This window comes from Mirounga angustirostris, unplaced genomic scaffold, assembly GCF_029215605.1.
Source record: "Mirounga angustirostris isolate CCGP_5_RB_7025 unplaced genomic scaffold, mMirAng1.0.hap1 SCAF_10, whole genome shotgun sequence".
NCBI lineage: Eukaryota > Metazoa > Chordata > Mammalia > Carnivora > Phocidae > Mirounga > Mirounga angustirostris.
Window position 1 is genome coordinate 59,643,980 of NW_026991718.1, and position 19,097 is coordinate 59,663,076.

General features: G+C 39.8%; 1 protein-coding gene across 1 annotated transcript; it reads right to left on the minus strand.

The window, feature by feature from the left end:
* Window positions 1–9,378: 9,378 nt before the first annotated feature.
* Window positions 9,379–15,691, minus strand: CUNH2orf74 (chromosome unknown C2orf74 homolog). The gene is made up of 5 exons (XM_064573526.1): window positions 15,592–15,691; window positions 15,074–15,125; window positions 10,799–10,912; window positions 10,501–10,702; window positions 9,379–9,760 (listed from the first exon to the last, which is right to left on the minus strand). The coding sequence occupies exons 1-5, from the start codon at window positions 15,689–15,691 to the stop codon at window positions 9,587–9,589; spliced, it is 642 nt and encodes a 213-aa protein (XP_064429596.1). The 3' UTR covers window positions 9,379–9,586.
* Between the last annotated feature and the right edge of the window lie 3,406 nt (window positions 15,692–19,097).

Sequence of the window (19,097 nt, forward strand, 5' to 3'; positions counted from 1 at the left end):
TGACCCTGAGATCATGAGCTGAGCTAAAACCAAGAGTTAGATGCTCAACTGACTGGCTCACCCAGGTGCCCCTAGAGAGCACATGTCTCTTGACATGATGTACTGAGATCACAGGATCACTTCTAGAATAGTTCTGCCAAAGATATATGACCTGAACCTAATCATAAAGAAATATCAGGCAAACCCAAACAGTGAGAGACATTCTACAAAGTAACTGACCTGTAATATTCAAAAGGGTCAAGGTCAGAAAAATCAAGTGAAGTCTGAGGAATTGGTCCAAATTGAAGGTGATCAAAGAGGTGTCACAACTAAATGAAAAGCATTATTCTGATTAGGATGCTGAACTTAGAAAAATATATTGGGACAATTGGCAAATCTCGAATGTGGATTAGATGATTGACACACAATAGTTTAACACTGTTAACTGATGGTTGATCTGTGGTTATGTGGAAGAATCCCAATATTTAGGAAATATGGGCTAAAGTACGAAGGGTAAGTGATATAGCATGTTTGTGTCTTATTCCCAAATGCTTATAAGATATGAATGATAAAACAAATATGTAAATTGTTAACCTAGGAATCTGAGTTAAGGCACATAGTTTTGTAGTCCTGTTGCAACTTTTCTGTAAATTTGAAATTATTTCATTATAAAATGTTTTTTCTAAAAATAGGCTTTCTGGAGCACCTATGTGACTCAGTTGGTTAAGCTTCCAACTCTTGGTTTCATCTCAGGTCATGATCTCAGGGTTGTGAGATTGAGCCCCATGTGGGACTCCGAGCTCAGAGTGGATTTTGCTTCTCTCTTTCTCCCTCTCCCTCTACTCCTCCTGCCCCAGCTCACACACTCTCTCTTAAATATATATTTAATAGGCCTTGCCAGTTTGTTGTTGGTGTTTTGACATTACTTTTTGCTGAACAGAAGTTTTTTGTTTTTGTTTTTGTTTTTAACAGTCCAATTTATCACACTTGTCCCTTTTGGCTTTTGGATGATGTGCCCTACTTGAGGTAGTCATTTGAAGAAAGTTTCTGGGTCAACAGCTAATTCAAGAGGAAAGGTGAAAAGTTTGATCTTACTTCTGCAAGAGAAGCACCAGTAGGCATTGAGAAAGAATTGCTCAACTTTTCACTGAATCCATAGCTTAGGAGATGGAAACAGACTCTGAAAGCTTTACTGATCACTGAGCATCTTCAGCTGAATTTCTGGCAAATACCTCAAATTCAACAGATCTAAAACCCAGCTAATCTCTTCTCTCAAATTAGTCCCTTCTCTGGACTCTCCTATTTCTGACAGTCCCTCAGGTTTCCAAACTCAGAAGTTATCCTGTGTCCTACTCTCTTTCCTCCCACATCTCACCGGAAACTGACATTCTTTTCTTTACTCTTTTCATAGTCTCCTTATGCGCTGCCGTTTCCCAGTTCCAGATCCTCATCCTTCAAATCCAGATTGTCACTACAGCCACCTCCATTTATCTTCTGGTTGCTACTCTTCAATAACCTAATTCTGGAAGAAACATCACATGCCTCCACCCCCCCGTTATAATGTAGAAACATAAAACTGGCTATCAACTTATATCCTTTGAGTTCTTATTCAACTGTAAAACCAAATTTACAAATCAAATACAAAAGCACAAAACCAATAAAATGCAAATTAACATGTAGTGCCAGATGCTGTTCTTTGACTGCTCTGCTGCTCACCCCATAGTTGTGGCACCAATGGCCTCCTGGAAGTTCCGTGTGCCTGCACTATCATGGGCACTAAGGTCCATTTTCCCGCCATTTTCTTCTATTGGGACATTTACAAAATCATGGTTAGTATAGTGAGTCACCAGGAAATTGGTCTTCACTTGACATAGATGCATCATTTACATATTAATTCCTCCTCTAATCTTTTCTCATCAGCTTGCAACAAAGTAATTTGGTTCCCTAAATACAAATGCAGATAGGGGACTATTCCCATGACACCACATGAGAATACATAACAATAAATCATTATCACATAAGTCTCAATTTTCTTAGATTAAAATTTTAAATATTCATACCTACTTTAATCACAAGAAGAAGCAACCCAAGTGTCCATCAATGGATGAATGGATAAATAAAATGTGGTATATACATACAAATGGAATATTATTCAGGCTTAAAAAATAAGGGAATTAGGGCGCCTGGGTGGCTCAGTTGGTTAAGCGACTGCCTTCGGCTCAGGTCATGATCCTGGAGTCCCGCGATCGAGTCCCGCATCAGGCTCCCTCCTTGGCAGGGAGTCTGCTTCTCCCTCTGACCTTCCTCCTTCTCATGCTCGCTGTCTCTCATTCTCTCTCTCTCAAATAAATAAATAAAATCTTTAAAAAAAAATAAGGGAATTCTTTATATAGTAGGGAAAAGACAGCCTCTTCAACAAATGGTGCTGGGAAAACCAGACAGTTACATGCAACAGAATGAAACTGGACCAGTCTTATACCACACACACACATATACACAAACTCAAAATGGATTAAAGACCTAAATGTGTGACTTGAAACCATAAAACCCACAGAAGAAAACGTAGGTAATAATTTCTTGGACATTTCTGTAGAAATATTTTTCTAAATATGTCTTCTTGGGCAAGGGAAGCAAAAGCAAAAATAAACTATTGGGACTACATCAAAATAAAAAGCTTTTGCACAGTGAATGAAACCATCAACAAAACAAAAAGGAAATCTACTGAATGAGAGAAGATATTTGCAAATGATATACCTGATAAGGAGTTAATACCTAAATATATAAAGAACTTATACAACTCAACACCAAAACAAACAAACAAACAAACAAAAAGCAAACAAGTAATCCTATTTAAAATGGGCAGAGGAAGGAGTTAAGGTGGTGGAAGAGTAGGGGAACCCCAAGTTTGTCTCATCCCTCAAATACAACCAGATAGTAATCAAATTATTCTGAACACTCGAGAGATCAATTGGAGGTCTGAGAAAACAAATGCTGCAAGTCTACAAGTAGAAAAGTGACCGTTTGGAAGGTAGGAGGTGTGGAGACTTGAATCTGGGGTGATATAGCTGAGGATAAGGCAGCAGGGAGAGAGCCTGCTTAAGGAGGCTACTACAAAGTATTATAAGCAGTGGAGTACAAAATCAGAATTTTTAGAAGTCTGCTACAGTGGGGGACATGCCTGGCTTAAAGGTGTTCAGGGGGTGAAGCAGGGCAGAAACCCAGGAGTGACAGTGTGGTCTGAGGATCCCCAGGGTCCCAAGAAGAATGGGTGGCACCTAAGTGTGGCATGGTTCCCAGGCATAGGAACGGGGAAGCCAGCTGAAAACAATGAGTCTAGGTGTTGGTTTCCTGCTCTGTATTGCCATAAACTGGGAACTGCTGCGCGGTCGTGTGACTGCTTTCCTGGGAGGGGGCCGGAAAAAGGCAGAAGTGTGGGGAGACCCTCCCAGGGAGGAACAGGGTGTGTCTGCACTGTGCGAGTCCCTAACATTTGGAGTTTTGAAACTCGGTCTTGTGCCTGAGATAAAAACGCTTGGACATGGGCAGGGTGAATAGTGTTCTAACGGAAAATGGGGAGACAAGAGTGATTGATTGCTCTTCTGTGAGGGCTCACTGAAGAGTGGGCTGTGCGAATTTTCAGCTCCTGCCTAGAAGCAGGGTGCCACCATATTCACCATGTGCATCAGTGCTAGAAGCCTTCAGGGAGCAAAACAGTGCCACCCCTGGTGGAGTCTGGAGCTGCTTACACAAAGCCCTGCCTCCTGTGCCCTGGAGGCGCATTTCCACTAGAGCAAATCCACCTGAGAATCAGCGCAGCAGACCCCTCCCCCAGAAGACCAGCACAAACAACTTGCTCTCACCAAATTTACTGATCCTAGAGGGCTGCAAAGCTTCAGCTCCGGGGGAAAATAGTATCTAGCCTCCTGTGTACTTTTATTCTTTAGTCTTTTTTTTTTTTTTTTAGTTATTTCTTTTTTTAATATTTTAACGTTTATTTTTATATATATTTTATATTTTTTTAATTTAAAATTTAAAAAATTGTTTCCTTGTATTGTATTTTTATACATATATATATTTTTTCTTTCTTTCTTATTTTGGGATCTAGTTTCTTTTAACAAGCAGACCAAAACACACCAAAGATGTAGTTTTGTTTTGTTTTGTTATTTTTTTTCTTTGTTTTTTCTTTTCTGAACAAAATGACAAGACAGAGAAATTCACCCCAAAAGGAAGAACAGGAGGTAGTACTCACAGCTAGGGATTTAATCAATATGGATATAAGTAAGATGTCTGAACTAGAATTTAAAATAACAATTATAAAGATACTAGCTGGGCTTGAAAAAAGCATAGAAGACACTAGAGAATCCCTTACTGTAGAGATAAAAGAACTAAAATCTAATCAGGTAAAATTAAAAATGCTATAACTGAGATGCAATCCCAAGTGGAGGCCATAAAAATGAGAATGAATGAAGCAGAAGAGTGAATCAGTTAGTGGTATAGAAAATAAAATTATGGAAAATAATGAAGCTTAAAAGAAGAGGGAAAGAAAAATATTAGATCACGAAGGTAGACTTGGGAACTCAGCGATTCCATAAAACAAAATAATATCCATATAATAGGAGTCCCAGAAGAAGAGCAGGAAAAAGGGGCAGGAGGTTTATTTGAACAAATTATAGCTGAGAACTTCTCTAATATGGGGAAGGAAACAGGCTTGCAAGGCCAAGAGGCACAGAGAACTCCCCTCAAAATCAACAAAAATACGTCACTGCCATGACATATTATAGTGAAACTTGCAAATTACAAAGAGAAAGAGAAAATCCTGAAAGCAACTTGGGACAAGATGTCCTTAACCTGTAAGGGTAGACACAAAAGGCTGGCAGCAGACCCGTCCACAGAGACCTGGCAGGCCAGAAAGGACTGGCAGGATATATTCAACATGCTAAATGGGAAAAATATGCAGCCAGGAATACTTTATCCAGCAAGGCCTTCATTCTGAATAGAAGAAGAGATTGTTTCCAAGACAAACAAAAACTAAAGGAACTCATGAATGCTAAACCAGCCCTGCAAGAAATATTAAAGAGGACCCTTTGAGCATAAAGACAGACCAAAAGTAACAAAAACCAGAAAGGCACAGAGACAATCTACAGGAACAGCAACTTTACAGGTAATACAATGGCACTAAATTCATATCTTTCAATAATTACTCTCAATGTTAATGGACTAAATGTTCCAATCAAAAGACATAGGGTATCAGAATGGATAAAAAAAAAAAAATAAGACCCATCGATATGTTGCTTACAAGAGACTCATTTTAGACCCAAATCCCCTCCAGATTGAAAATGAGGGGGTGGAAAACCATTTTTATTATGCTAATGGACAAAAGAAAGCTGGAATAGCCATCCTTATATCAAACAAACTAGGTTTTAAACCAAAGAACGTAACAAGAGATGAAGAAGGACAGTATATCACAATAATGGGGTCTATCCAACAAGAAGATCTAACAATTGTAAATATTTATGTCCCTAACTTGGGAGTAGCCAAATATATAAATCAATTAATAACAAACTTAACAAAACTCATTGATAATAATACAATAATAGTAGGGGACTTTAACACCCCACTCACAGTAATGAACAGATCATCTAAGCAGAAGATCAACAAGAAAACAAGGGCTTTGAATGACACACTGGACCAGATGGACTTAACAGATATATTCAGAGCATTTCATCCTTAGGCAAGAGAATACACATTCTTTTCAAGTGCACATAGAACATTCTCCAGAATAGATTACATACTGCATTACAAATCAGGACTCAAGTGGTACAAAAAGATTGTGATCATACCATGCATACTTTCAGACCACAATGCTATAAAACTTGAAGTCACCATAAGAAAAAATTTGGAAGGACCACAAATACATGGAGGTTAAAAAACATCCTACTAAAGAATAAATGGGTCAATCAGGAAATTAAAGAATTTTTAAAAACATGAAAGCAAATGAAAATGAAAACATGACAGTTCAAAATCTTTGGGATGCAGCAAAGGCAGTCCTAAGCAGGAAATAGAGAGTAATACAGGCCTTCCTCAAGAAGCAAGAAAAGTCTCAAATACACAACTTAATCCTACACCTAAAGGAGCTGGAAAAAGAACAGCAAATAAAGCCTACATATAGCAGGATAAGAGAAATAATAAAGATCAGAGCAGAGATCAATAATATAGATATTTTTTAAAAACCCCAGGGGAACAGATCAATAAAACTAGGAGCTGGTTCTTTGAAAGAATTAAGAAGATTGATTAACCCCTAGCCAGACTTATCAAAAAGAAAAAAAGACCCAAATTAATAAAATCATGAATGAAAGAGGAGAGACCACAATCAACATCAAAGAAATACAATTATAAGAGAATATTATGGGCAATTATATGCCAACAAATTAGGTAATCTGGAAGAAATGGATAAATTCCTAGAAACATATAAACTACCAAAACTGAAACAAGAAGAAATAGAAAATCTGAACATACCAATAACCAGCAAAGAAATTGAATCAGAATCAAAACCTCCCAACAAACAAGAGTCCAATGCCAGACGGCTTCCTAGGGGGATTCTACCAAACATCTAAAGGATAAATACCTATTCTGAAACTGTTCCAAAAATAAAAATGGAAGGAAAACTTCCAAACTCATTCTATGAAGCCAGCATTACCTTGATCCCAAAGACCCCACTAAAAAGGAGAATTACAGACCAATATCCCTGATGAACATGCATGCAAAAATTCTCAACAAGATACTAGCTGGTAGGATCCAACAGTACATTAAAAGGATTATTCACCACAACCAAGTGGGATTTATTCCTGGGCTGCAGGAGTGGTTCAACATCCACATATCAATCAACGTGACACACCACATTAATAAAAGAAAGGATAAGAACCATATGATCCTCTCAATAGATGCAGAAAAAGCATTTGACAAAACACAGCATCCTTTCTTGATTAAACCCTTCACAATGTAGGGATAGAGGGAACATATCTCAGTATCATAAAAGCCATATACAAAAAACCCACAGTGAATACCATTCTCAATGAGGAAAAACTGAGAGCTTTTCCCCTAAGTTCAGGAACACGACAGGGATGCCCACTTTCACCACTGTGGTTCAACATAGTAGTAGAAGTCCTAGCCTCAGCAATCAGACAACAACAAAAAAAATAAAAATCATCTGAATAGGCAAAGAAGAAGTCAAGCTCTCACTCTTCACAGATGACATGATACTGTGGAAAGCCCAAAAGACTCCACACCAAAAATGCTAGAACTCATACGGAAATCAGCAACATGGCAGGATATAAAATCAGTGCACAGAAATCAGTTGCATTTCTATATACTAACAATGAGACAGAAGAAAGAGAAATTAAGGAGTCGATCCCATTTTCAATTGCACCAAAACCGTAAGATACCGAGGAATAAATCTAACCAAAGAGGTAAAGGATCTATATCCTGAAAACTATAGAACACTCATGAAAGAAATTGAGGAAGACATAAAGAAATGGCAAAACATTCCATGCTCATGGATTGGAAGAACAAATATTGTTAAAATGTCTATACTGCCTAGAGCAATCTACACATTCAATGCAATCGCTATCAAAATACCATCAACTTTACTCACAGACTCGGAACAAATAATCCTAAAACTTGTATGGAACCAAAAAAGATCCCAAATAGCCAAAGGAATGTTGAAAAAGAAAGCCAAAGCTGGGGGCATCACAATTCCAGACTTTAAGTTATATTACAAAGCTGTAATCATCAAGACAGTATGGTACTGGCACAAAAACAGACACATAGATCAATGGAACAGAATAGAGAACCCAGAAATGGACCCTCAAACTCTGTGGTCAACTAATCTTTGACAAAGCAGGAAAGAATATCCAATGGAAAAAAGACAGTCTCTTCAACAAATGGTGTTGGGAAAATTGGACAGCCACATGCAGAAGAATGAAACTGGACTATTTCCTTACCCTATACACAAAAATAGACTCAAAATGGATGAAAGACTTAAATGTGAGACAGGAATCCATAAAAATCGTCGAGGAGAACGCAGGTAGTAACCTCTTTGACCTCAGCATAAGCAACTTCTGGCTAGACACATCTCCAAAGGCAAGGGAAGCAAGGACAAAAATGAACTTGTGGAAGTTCATCAAGATAAAAAGCTTTTGCACAGCAAAGGAAGCAGTCAACAAAACCAAAAGACAACCAACAGAATGGGAAAAGATATTTGCAAATGTCTTATCAGATAAAGGGCTAGTATCCAAACGTATAAAGAACTTATCAAACTCAACACCCAAAGAACAAATAATACAATCAAGAAATGGGCATAAAACATGAACAGACATTTCTCCAAAGAAGACATACAAATGGCTAACAGACATATGAAAAAAATGCTCAACATCACTCAGCATCAGGGAAATACAAATCAAAACTACAATGAGATACCATTTCACACCAGTCAGAATGGCTAAAATTTACCAGTCAGGAAATGACAGATGTTGGTGGGGATGCGGAGAAAGGGGAACCCTCCTACACTGTTGGTGGGAATGCAAGTGGTACAGCCACTCTGGGAAACAGTATGGAGGTTCCTCAAAAAGTTGAAAATAGAACTACCCTACCACCCAGCAATTGCACTACTGCGTATTTACCCAAAGATACAAATGTAGTGATCCAAAGGGGCACCTGCACCCCAATATTTATAGCAGCAATGTCCACAATAGCCAAACTATGGAAAGAGCCCAGATGTCCATCGACAGATGAATGGATAAAGAAGATGTGGTATATATACACAATGGAATATTATGTAACCATCAAAAAGAATGAAATCTTGCCATTTGCAACAACGTGGATGGAACTGGAGAGTATTATGCTAAGTGAAATAAGTCAATCAGAGAAAGACAATTATCATATGATCTCACTCATATGTGGAATTTAAGAAACAAAACAGAGGATTATAGGGGAAGAGAGGAAAAATAAAACAAGACAAAATCAGAGAGGGAGAAAAACCATAAGAAACCCTTTTTCATAGGAAACAAACTGAGAGTTGCTGGAGGGGAGGGTGGGTGGGAGGATGGGGTAACTAGGTGATGGACAGTAAGGAGGGCACATGATGTAATGAACACTGGGTATTACATAATACTGATGAATCACCTCTACCTCTGAAACTAATAATATATGTTAATTAATTGAATTTAAATTAAAAAAACATGAATGAAAAGAAACATTTGCTATCTCTAAAGTTCCCCTTAAATATGATTTACCTAACAGACATCTGCACAAACACAAATAATTTTATTCACATGTTAGAACAGTGTTTGAGTAGACAAGTGTTTTAAGGACACTTAATACAATCAATTTCTTGAACTCAGATTTGAATTTTAAAAAAAACTATATTCAAGCTCTGGGTATTTTACTTACAGAATTTTGCATGTAGCTCACTTCTTTCTGCACAAAGGTAAAATACTATTTGTATTTGCTTAATTCCCCATATTTTGCTGTTTCAACATGATCTTGTACCCCCAGTCATTTCATTGTTAGTCTAAGTTTACATTTCTTTCACTCTCAGCCTTTTCTGAGCTCATTTTCTCTCTTTATGTTCTCGAGTATAGCTTCGAGGTATCGGGTATTCCTTCCCAAGGTCCACAACAATTACCTCCCTAGAAAATGTCACTCCTTTTAAAGGTCTTTTGTGGTTTTCAACACCTGAAGGAGTTCTAGTGAGAGGTGTAGGTGGTTTTTGCAAATCTTCATCCTGTAAGAGAATGGAACAAACAGTATAAAAGATCAATTTATGAAGGCAACAAGTCCTGCTTTAAAAAAATGTTATATTTTTAATTTAGTTTATATTTTAAATTCAATATAGAAACACTGTTAGTAAGAAACAGAAGAAGTGTTTCTAAATGATACAGGAAAGCAGTGATAATCCATCATGATCTCATTTTCATATCTCTATGGGTAGAAAGGGGCCCCGAACCATCGTTCTGCCTCTGGGCATGGGCCTTGTGTTGAGGGAAGATGTGAACTGTTCCTATCAGAGAGTCCTGACAGGGAGCTCAAGAAGGCCCGGGCAATGTTTGTATGCTGTTGTACAGCCTGGAACCAGAACAGGGACATGGGCTCTGGTCCTGAGCTTGGCCGCAGTGGAGGAATGACCTTGAACAATTCATCTCATTTTATCATTTGTAACATGAGAGGGCTGGATCCCTAGATGATCTCCAAGGACTCCACCAGCTCTAAGATCCTAGGATTCTGAGAAAAGCAAAATGAAGGGGGATTATTAAGAACAATACAAATGTAAGAGTGAAGAATGAGCAAGTGTCTAGATTTGGCATACATGACTGGTTTAATAACATGAACTGATGAACTAAGAAGAATGGTTTAGAAGACTGCAGACTTTGTGCTCCTTCCAGGTAAAAACTTAAGTTTCAGGCAAGACCATCTCATTGTACCTAGCCAAAAAATTTACCACTTTTCAATCAAACACATTCTGACCTGGTCCTTGGGAGGAGATAAGGCGATCTCCTCTTCACCATTTCCTCCAGCATTCTTAGGCTCTTGCTTCTCTTTTGTTTTGTCCTCCTTCTCTTCTATGTTCTCTTTGTTTTCTAAGGGTGTGTCTTCTTTACTCCGTCTCTGGACAAGAATGCCAGGCCTCATGGGTGCGTTTAAGTCCGTGATTGGTGTTAGGATAGTCCTAGGTAATCAGCAGAATTTTTAAAATTCATGCATGTTAGCCACCATTATCATACCCCAGAATGGCTTTCTATCACATTCTACAATACAGACTTACTTTTGTTGGTCTCCTGAATTGTTTGTCTCCGCATTAGCAGCTAAACAATCTTCACCTCCATTAGCATCTGTACAAGGACTTTTTTCTGTCTCTTCATCTTTCTTGCTTTGGAAACTGAAAATGAATAAGCAAAAAATTCAGAAAAAAAAAGAATGGTCTTGATTTACTTGGCATGGAACTTCACTTTTAAATAGGAAATTAGAATTTCTAAAATTCTGAAATGGAAAAAATAAATAGCTATAGCATTATTTGCTCTATTTTAAATTGATTTATATTATTTCTAGATACATTTGCTAGTGTGACTTGAAATCTGATCCCAATTTATCAGCGTGGATTTATACCATTTATATAAAAAAACCACCAATAAAAGGAGGATGCAAATGAAGCAAATTAGAAGGAGGATGAAGAAAGTGATTGCTGTGGTTTCAAAGCTCATAGGGTTAGCTAGAAGAATCGTCCACTCTCACAATCACAGATTGTACAAATATTCTTTTCCAGCTTAGTTTGAATGTAGTTCTCTTGTTCTTTAAGTTTTCTAGAAACAGAAGAATAAAAAGCTATTTTCACTGTTGTTCTTTTGATCAGCTTCATAAAAGATGCTGTGCTTGTTTCGATGAAGTTGACTCACACTGGCTAATTTCTCCCCATAAATGTGGTGGGGGCTGAGGTGGTTAGAGGGGAGACTGAGCTGGGACACGTGTGATCACACAGCTCACCTCCCCTCACCCCAAAAACTATCAGAATCCAGAGGATAGGAATTGGAGCAGCTGGAGCCAAGCCCAGCTCCCCATTCTTCTCTCTTCAGTGACGTCATAGAATCATGGAACGGTTCAGTTAGAAGGACCAGAGTGCCAGCCCAACCCTGCCCATCACCTGGAGTTAGGAACACTAAGAAGCTCTTCTCTGGGCTGCCGTTTCACTGTCCTCTCCTCTCAGAGGGCTGGGGTGGAGGCCATGGGGCACCATCCTGGCACTCTTTGGACAAGGATTTTCTTCCTGCTCTCCAAACACCAGCTTTCCTTTCTCAACCTGAGCCTATTTCTTTACTGCTTCTTTCACAGACAATGAACAATCAGTCCCACTTCCTTCTTATAAAATCCCTCCCTGTAGTAATCAGCTTACCCCCAAATCGATGCTCTCCAAGCTAAATAGCCCATCCTTCTAATACCACATCACTGGACCCATTTCCTGGACAAATAAGCAAACTAGCAGCTCTAGAAGCCGTGGCTGAGGAAGCAGGAGCAGAGCAAGATGACCCCACCCCCAACCTAATTTCAGGTGAGTGAGTGATGCCCATTACAAGAAGGGGGAGGGAAGAGTTAGGGTCTTCTGAGAAGCAGAGAAAGGTACAGGAATATGGCAGCTGCTGCCAACCACATCTAAAAAATTGGAAAACGAGTTCTAGGAGTCTCTGGGCTGTAGCAGCACTGGATCTCCTTCAGAAGGGCAAGGACTGTGGCTTTTTCATCTCTGGATACTCCACCAACTCAGGACCTTCAAATCGCATAAATGTTGAATGGATGGGGGTGTGTAGCAGGTGTGGTGTGTGTGTGTGTGTGTGTGTGTGTATGTGGTAGCCCAAATGGAGCTTGTTGGAGGGCTCAGGCCATGCCTAATTTTTTAGAACATGTGAACATCTGAGCCACTCCGAGCAGAGTGAGCAGAATTCATGGATGCTTCCTCCAGCAAGGCTCCCAGATGAAGACTCAGAGCCCATCTCACTCTCCTTACGCTACACTGCTGCCAGACTGAGACTTTAAAAGCCCAAATCTTCCCATGTCTCACGTACACATAAAGGATTTTTCTGGGAGATGGGAATATTTTAGATCTACTGTTGGTTACACAGGTCTAGACATATGTAAAAACCCATCAAACTAGATCCTTAAGATTAGTGTGCCTTGTGTCATCTACTGTGTGGATATTATACTGAATAGAAAGGGAAAAGGGGCCCCATCCCCACCCTGAATTTAAGTATTTGCCGTGAGTCATGCTGGACTGGAGTGCACTGCTGCTATTTGGTCCTGTCTCCAAGACTGCTCAACAGATGTAGTCTGAGACCAGAGACCTTTAGCAATAAGTAAGGGCTGACAAGACTATTGCAAGGGCTTTCCTTCACTGAATGTGACTTAGGAATCAATATCATATATTTAACATAATTCTGAAAAGTGAAAGGTTCTCCAACTTTGGTGGTCCCTAAATCACATTTTAGGTGCACTGGACTGTAAGTCGTGATGCCACGATAGTCAAAGATGGGTTCCAGAACCTAACAAAATATACTTTGTATGCAGGCATGTGCTCAAAAATTATACATGGTGGGAAATTACAACCAATTCTACAGAAATTAAAAATATCCTAAGAGAGTACTATGAACAATTGTATGCTGACAAATTGAATAACCCAGATGAAATGGAAAAATTTCTAGAAACACAAAACCTATCAAGACAGAATCATGAAGATCTAGGAAATCTGACTAGAACTATGAGAAGGAGACTGAATCAATAGTCAAAATCTCCAAACAAAAAAAAAGACCTGGACCAGATGGTTTCACTGAGGAATTCTATTGAACATTTAAAAAAGAACTAGCCGATCTTTTTCAAACTCTTCCAAACAATTGAAGAAAAGGGAACATTTCATAACTCATTGTATGAGGCCAGCATTACCCTGAAGACACTACAAAAAAAGAAATCTAAAAGACTGATATCCCTTATAAGTACTGAGGCAAAAATCCTCAACAGAATACTAGCAAACTGAATTTAGCAGCATATTAAAAGGATTATATACCATGACAAAGTGGAATTTATTCCACGAATGCAAGGATGATTCAACATACAAAAATCAATGTAATCTGCCACATTAACAGAATGAAGAGGAGAAAAATACATGATCATCTCAATTAATTCAGGAAAGGTATTTGACATAATTTAGTATCCTTTTCATGATGAAAAACACCAAATAAACTAGAAATAGAAGGAAACTATCCCACAATAATAAGGTTATATATAGAAAACCCACAGCTAACATCACACTCAGTGGTGAGAAAGTATTTGCAAATGACATATCTGATAATGGATTAATATCCAGAATAAATAAAAAACTCCTATAATTCAACAACAAAAAAAAACCCAATTCAAAAATGGACAATGCATAGACATTTTTCCAAAGAAGATATGCAAATGGACAATAAGTACATGAAAAGATGCTCAGCATCACTAATCATTAAGGAGCAAATCAAAACTACAATGGGATAACCACTTCATACCCATGAATACAGCCATTATTTAAAAGAAAAGAAAAGAAAAGAAAACAACAAGTGTTAGAATGTGGAGAAATTGGAACCCTTGTGTATTGTTGGTGAGAATGTAAAATGGTGTGGCCACTCTGGAAAACAATATGGAGGTTCCTCAAAAAGTTGAAAATAGAGCTACCCTATGACCCAGCAATTGCACTACTGGGTATTTACCCCAAAGATACAAATGTAGTGATCTGAAGGGGCACGTGCACCCCAACGTTTATAGCAGCAATGTCCACAATAGCCAAATGATGGAAAGAGCCCAGATGCCCATTGACAGGTGAATAAAGAAGATGTGTTAGATATATTATATATATATATAATGGTATATTATGCAGCCAACAAAAAGATGAAATCTTGCCATTTGCAAGGACATGGATGGAACTAGAGGGTGTTATGCTAAGCGAAATAAGTCAATCAGAGAAAGACAATTATCGTATGATTTCACTGATATGTGGAATTTAAGAAACAAGACAGAGGATCATAGGGGAAGAGAGGAAAAAATGAAACAAGATGAAACCAGAGAGGGAGACAAACCATAAGAGACTCTTAATCTTAGGAAACAAACTGAGGATTGCTGGAGAGGGGTTGGGGGATGAGGTAACTAGGTGACGGACACTGGGGAGGCTGTGTGTTGTGATGAGCACTGGGTATTATATAAGACTGATCAATCACAGACCTGTACTCCTGAAACAAATATTATATGTCCATTAATTGAATTTAAATTTAAAAATATTTTTAAAAATTAAATATAGAGTTCCATATGATCCAGCAATCTCAGTTCTGGGTATACACACAAGAGAAGTGAAGCAGGGACTGGAACAGATATTTGTACACCCATGTTCACAGTAGCACTATTCAAAATAGCCAAAAGGTAGAAACAACCCAAGTTGGGATATATTATTCAGCTTTAAAAGGGAATGAAATTCTGATACAGGTTACACAGAGATGAACCTGGAAGGCATGATGCTAAGTGAAGCAAATACCTGCAATAGTCGAATTCAGAGACACAGGAAGTAGAATCATGATTACCAGGTGCTAGGGTGAGGGGGGAAATGGTGAGCTATTGTTTAATGGATACAGTTTCAGTTTGGGAAGATGGAGAAGTTCTGAAGATGGATGCTGGTGATGGTTGCATAACAACGTAAATGTACTTAAGCCACTGAACTGCACACTTAAAAATGGTGAAAATGGTAAATTTTGTATTTGTATCATAATTTAAGACAATTACTTGTGGAACAGAGGAAAGGAAACCCATCTGTAGTGGCCTGGTATGTGGCAGGCACTGGAAGAAAAAAACCACCAGCACACAGAAATCTTGTTTCTATCTCCATCCTCTTGCTCAGTTTGTCTCCCCACTGTGAACGCCCCAGCCCTGCCTCAGCCCTTTACCTCCCCACTCCTGCACTGCCTTCACATGAGGCCATCACCATCCACTAGGCTTCCTTCCTTCTTGCTTTCTCTAAGCTGTCATTTCAGCTCAGTGACACACCATGTCACCTACCTGCATCCCAAACCCGTGCCCTGTCCAGCTCCAGCCGCACGCCAGCGGGCGAGTGGCAGGGGCTTTCACATTCTTTGTCATTTCCCACCTCCCACCCCATTTATTCCTTGACCTCAGGCTCCCAGAATCCTAAACATTATCCCTCCTGTTATCAAAACCTGCTTTCTAATCCTTCAAACCAAGAATGTCCGATAGAAACTTAAAGTTATTCCACTCTCAAGGATATTTGTATCTTAAACAAGAGCTAAAAGCAAAAGCAAGACAGGGTAGAATTTCAGGCATCAGCCAGCAGACGGGGAGTTCCCTTTGGGGCAAGGAAGACTTTTCTAGTGCTCCTCACATCTGCCACACTGGGGTCAGATATCAACTCCTCCTAGGGCGAGCAGTTCTGCCCTGTCCCCCACTCCTGCCTTCAGGCTCCTTCGGGGTAGTAGCCAAAGGGTGGGCAGTCCCGGTAGCAGGGTCTGTGGCAGGCTGTGCTCCAGATGGGCACAGGGTGCATGTGAATCCCCAACCACCTCCCTAAGGCCTTGATCCATGCAATTTGGTGATGTCCTCTAACAAAAGCATGATCCCTGAATTACAGGATCAAGACAAGGACATTGAGAGGCCTTACACGTCACAGCTGCCTGAATGTGAAAACCAGGGGAGCACACAGGACCCAGGTCTGGCCAGTCAGAACAGTCCACAGTTCAGGAGTCAGTATGGGATCCAATCAGCTCAGTCAGTCTCAATGTCAGGATACTTGCAGAAACTACCGGCAAAGAGGAGAACAGCGCTGACAGAGAGAGAGAGAGAGAGAGAGACAAATTACAAATGACTCTGCTTGATCTAACCATGCTTGAAATCTTGGGTTTTTTCGCTGTGGACTGGAAGCTGTAAGTTGTGTGACCTGACGCCTTTCCTTTCTGGCTTAAGTTGGTCCGAGTGGGGTTTGTGTCTCCTGCAATCCAAGACTGCTGACCAACTCGCTCTGTAACCAGAATCATACCGCCTCCCTTTCTGAGTCCTTGATTTCTAACACAAGAATCCTCACTTCTTCACATAAGAGCCATTGCACCTGTCCACCAAGTCCTGAGCTTGTAGGGCATTAAATAGGTCCACTCTAGCCTCCAATGACAAGTGCAATGAAATGAATGCCTTTTTTTCTTTCTTCAAATGAGTGTAGCTGTTTCCCCTACTATAGCTGGTGGAGCAGCGTGGAGGTCTTATTTTAGATTTTAGAAGGCCACGTGGAAAATACTGGCACTTACAAATGTGAAGCTGTGGTATTGCACAGAGCTCCTGGACTGAAACAGTTTCTCTTCTATAACAATGGCTAAAATCTGTCAATTTTTACTAGAGGAAGGAAGGAAAAAAATGATATTAAACACTAAGATAAATAGCTAATATTTTAGTACATATAATCTCCACATAAGTGAAGGCTGTTCTGCTGAAAAGCCTTCATTTTTTATGATCCACAGTTAACCTTTTCATGCAGAAGCCATTTAAAACCTCACAAAGTTAGGGCACCTGGGTGGCTCAGTCGGTTAGGTTTCCAACTCCTGGTTTTGGCTCAGGTCATGATCTCAAGGTTGTGAGATCGAGCCCCATGTCGGGCTTTGCACTCACCAGAGAGTCTACTTGGGACTCTCTCTCCCTCTCCCTCAGCCCCTCCCTCTGTTCTGTCTCTCAAATAAATAAATCTTTTTTAAAAAAATAAAACCTCACAAAGTCAGTACAGCTTGATAAGGCTTTTGGGCTATCCATTCATCACCCAATTGTTTCTCATGTAACAAGTAACACTGAGCTACACAACAGGAAACGCGGCCCTTGGCAGGGGTGATGGTACCAGGAGAGCACTTCTCTCACTAAGGAAATGGGCACCAATCCCCAAACACCACAGTTCAGCAGAGGAATCTCAAATTCACTACAAAAGATTTAGCAAAACATTATAGCTAATATTTATTCACCTAGAATTGAAACATCTTTTTTTTTTTAAAGATTTTATTTATTTATTTGAGACAGAGAGAATGAGAGCGACAGAGAGCACATGAGAGGGGGGAGGGTCAGAGGGAGAAGCAGACTCCCTGCCAAGCAGGGAGCCCAATGCGGGACTCGATCCCGGGACTCCAGGATCATGACCTGAGCCGAAGGCAGTCGCTTAACCAACTGAGCCACCCAGGCGCCCTAGAATTGAAACATCTTTGAGAAAGTGTCTGAAGCATTGTACTATTAATATAACATTACAACCACCTCAAATCAGGTAAATACGTTCCTGGCTTCAACTACCAGAGCTGTAACACCCGTGTGCACACCCAGCCCAGGGACATTTTAAAGTCCCTCTGTCTTGCAGTCTGCTACTGGCTTCATGAGGCTGAGAGACTCCAAGTTGAGGAGTCAACCACCCCTGAGTCATCATTCCAGTGGTCCCATTCAATCTTCTGGTTTGTGAAGGGCATACCTGGGCTGCAGGCAGAGAACGTTCTGGCCATGTATTTGAGCATCTTCTGCCTTATCCCATGCTATGTGGTTAGTAGGCTCAAATTCCAAGGACTATGGGGGCACCTGGGTGGCTCATTCAGTTGAGTGTCTGGGATGGAGCCCCATGTCGGGCTCTCTGCTCAGAGGGGAGCCTGCTTCTCCCTCTCCCTCTGCCTGTCGCTCCCCCTGCTTGTGCTCGCTCTCTCTGTGTCAAATAAATAAAGCCTTAAACAAAAATCCAAGGACTATGAAAAGCAGATTAGTCTCTGATTCCACACCTGTCTGAGATGTCCAGGAAATGTGTTAAAGCTGACCTGATCTATCTATTCCTGGGACACTTTTGACCTTGTGATTCCAGCCCAGGGAAGACGTGAGACGACATTCCAGCCTACCTCAGGGGAGCAAGTAGGATTTGTATAGACCAAGCCTTTTGCACATTACAAGCTTTATGTCCTTTATTTATACCTATTCACAGATCACACTTGGATTAACATTGATTGAACAACTCTATTTGTTTTATTTCATTTTTTTAAAGATTTTATTTATTTATTTGACAGAGAGAGACACAGCAGAGAGGGAACACAAGCAGGAAGAGTGGGAGAGGGAGAGGCAGGCTTCCTGCCGAGCAGGGAGCCTGATGCAGGGCTTGATCCCAGGACCCTGCACAATGTCAAGGTTCATCCATGTTGTAGCAGGTTTCAGTATTTCATTCATGTGAGGAAACATGTATATATTTTTATAAATTTAGAATAAAATTAGAATCATGGGGAGACTGAGTGGCTCAGTCAGGGGTGGGGGGGCTCCATGCTCAGCGGGGAGTCTGCTTGAGATTCTCTCCCTCCTTCTTCCATTGCCCATCCCCCCCCTCAAAATAAATAAATCTTTTTAAAAAAAGAAAAAAATTAGAATTTCTATATATATACTTTGTTAAACTTACCATTTTTATTATAAATATTTCCCCAATGTCTTTCAATAATCTTCAAACAGATGATTTTTTTTAAACACTAGATGTGGTGGATTTTTTTTTCTAAGATTTTATTCAT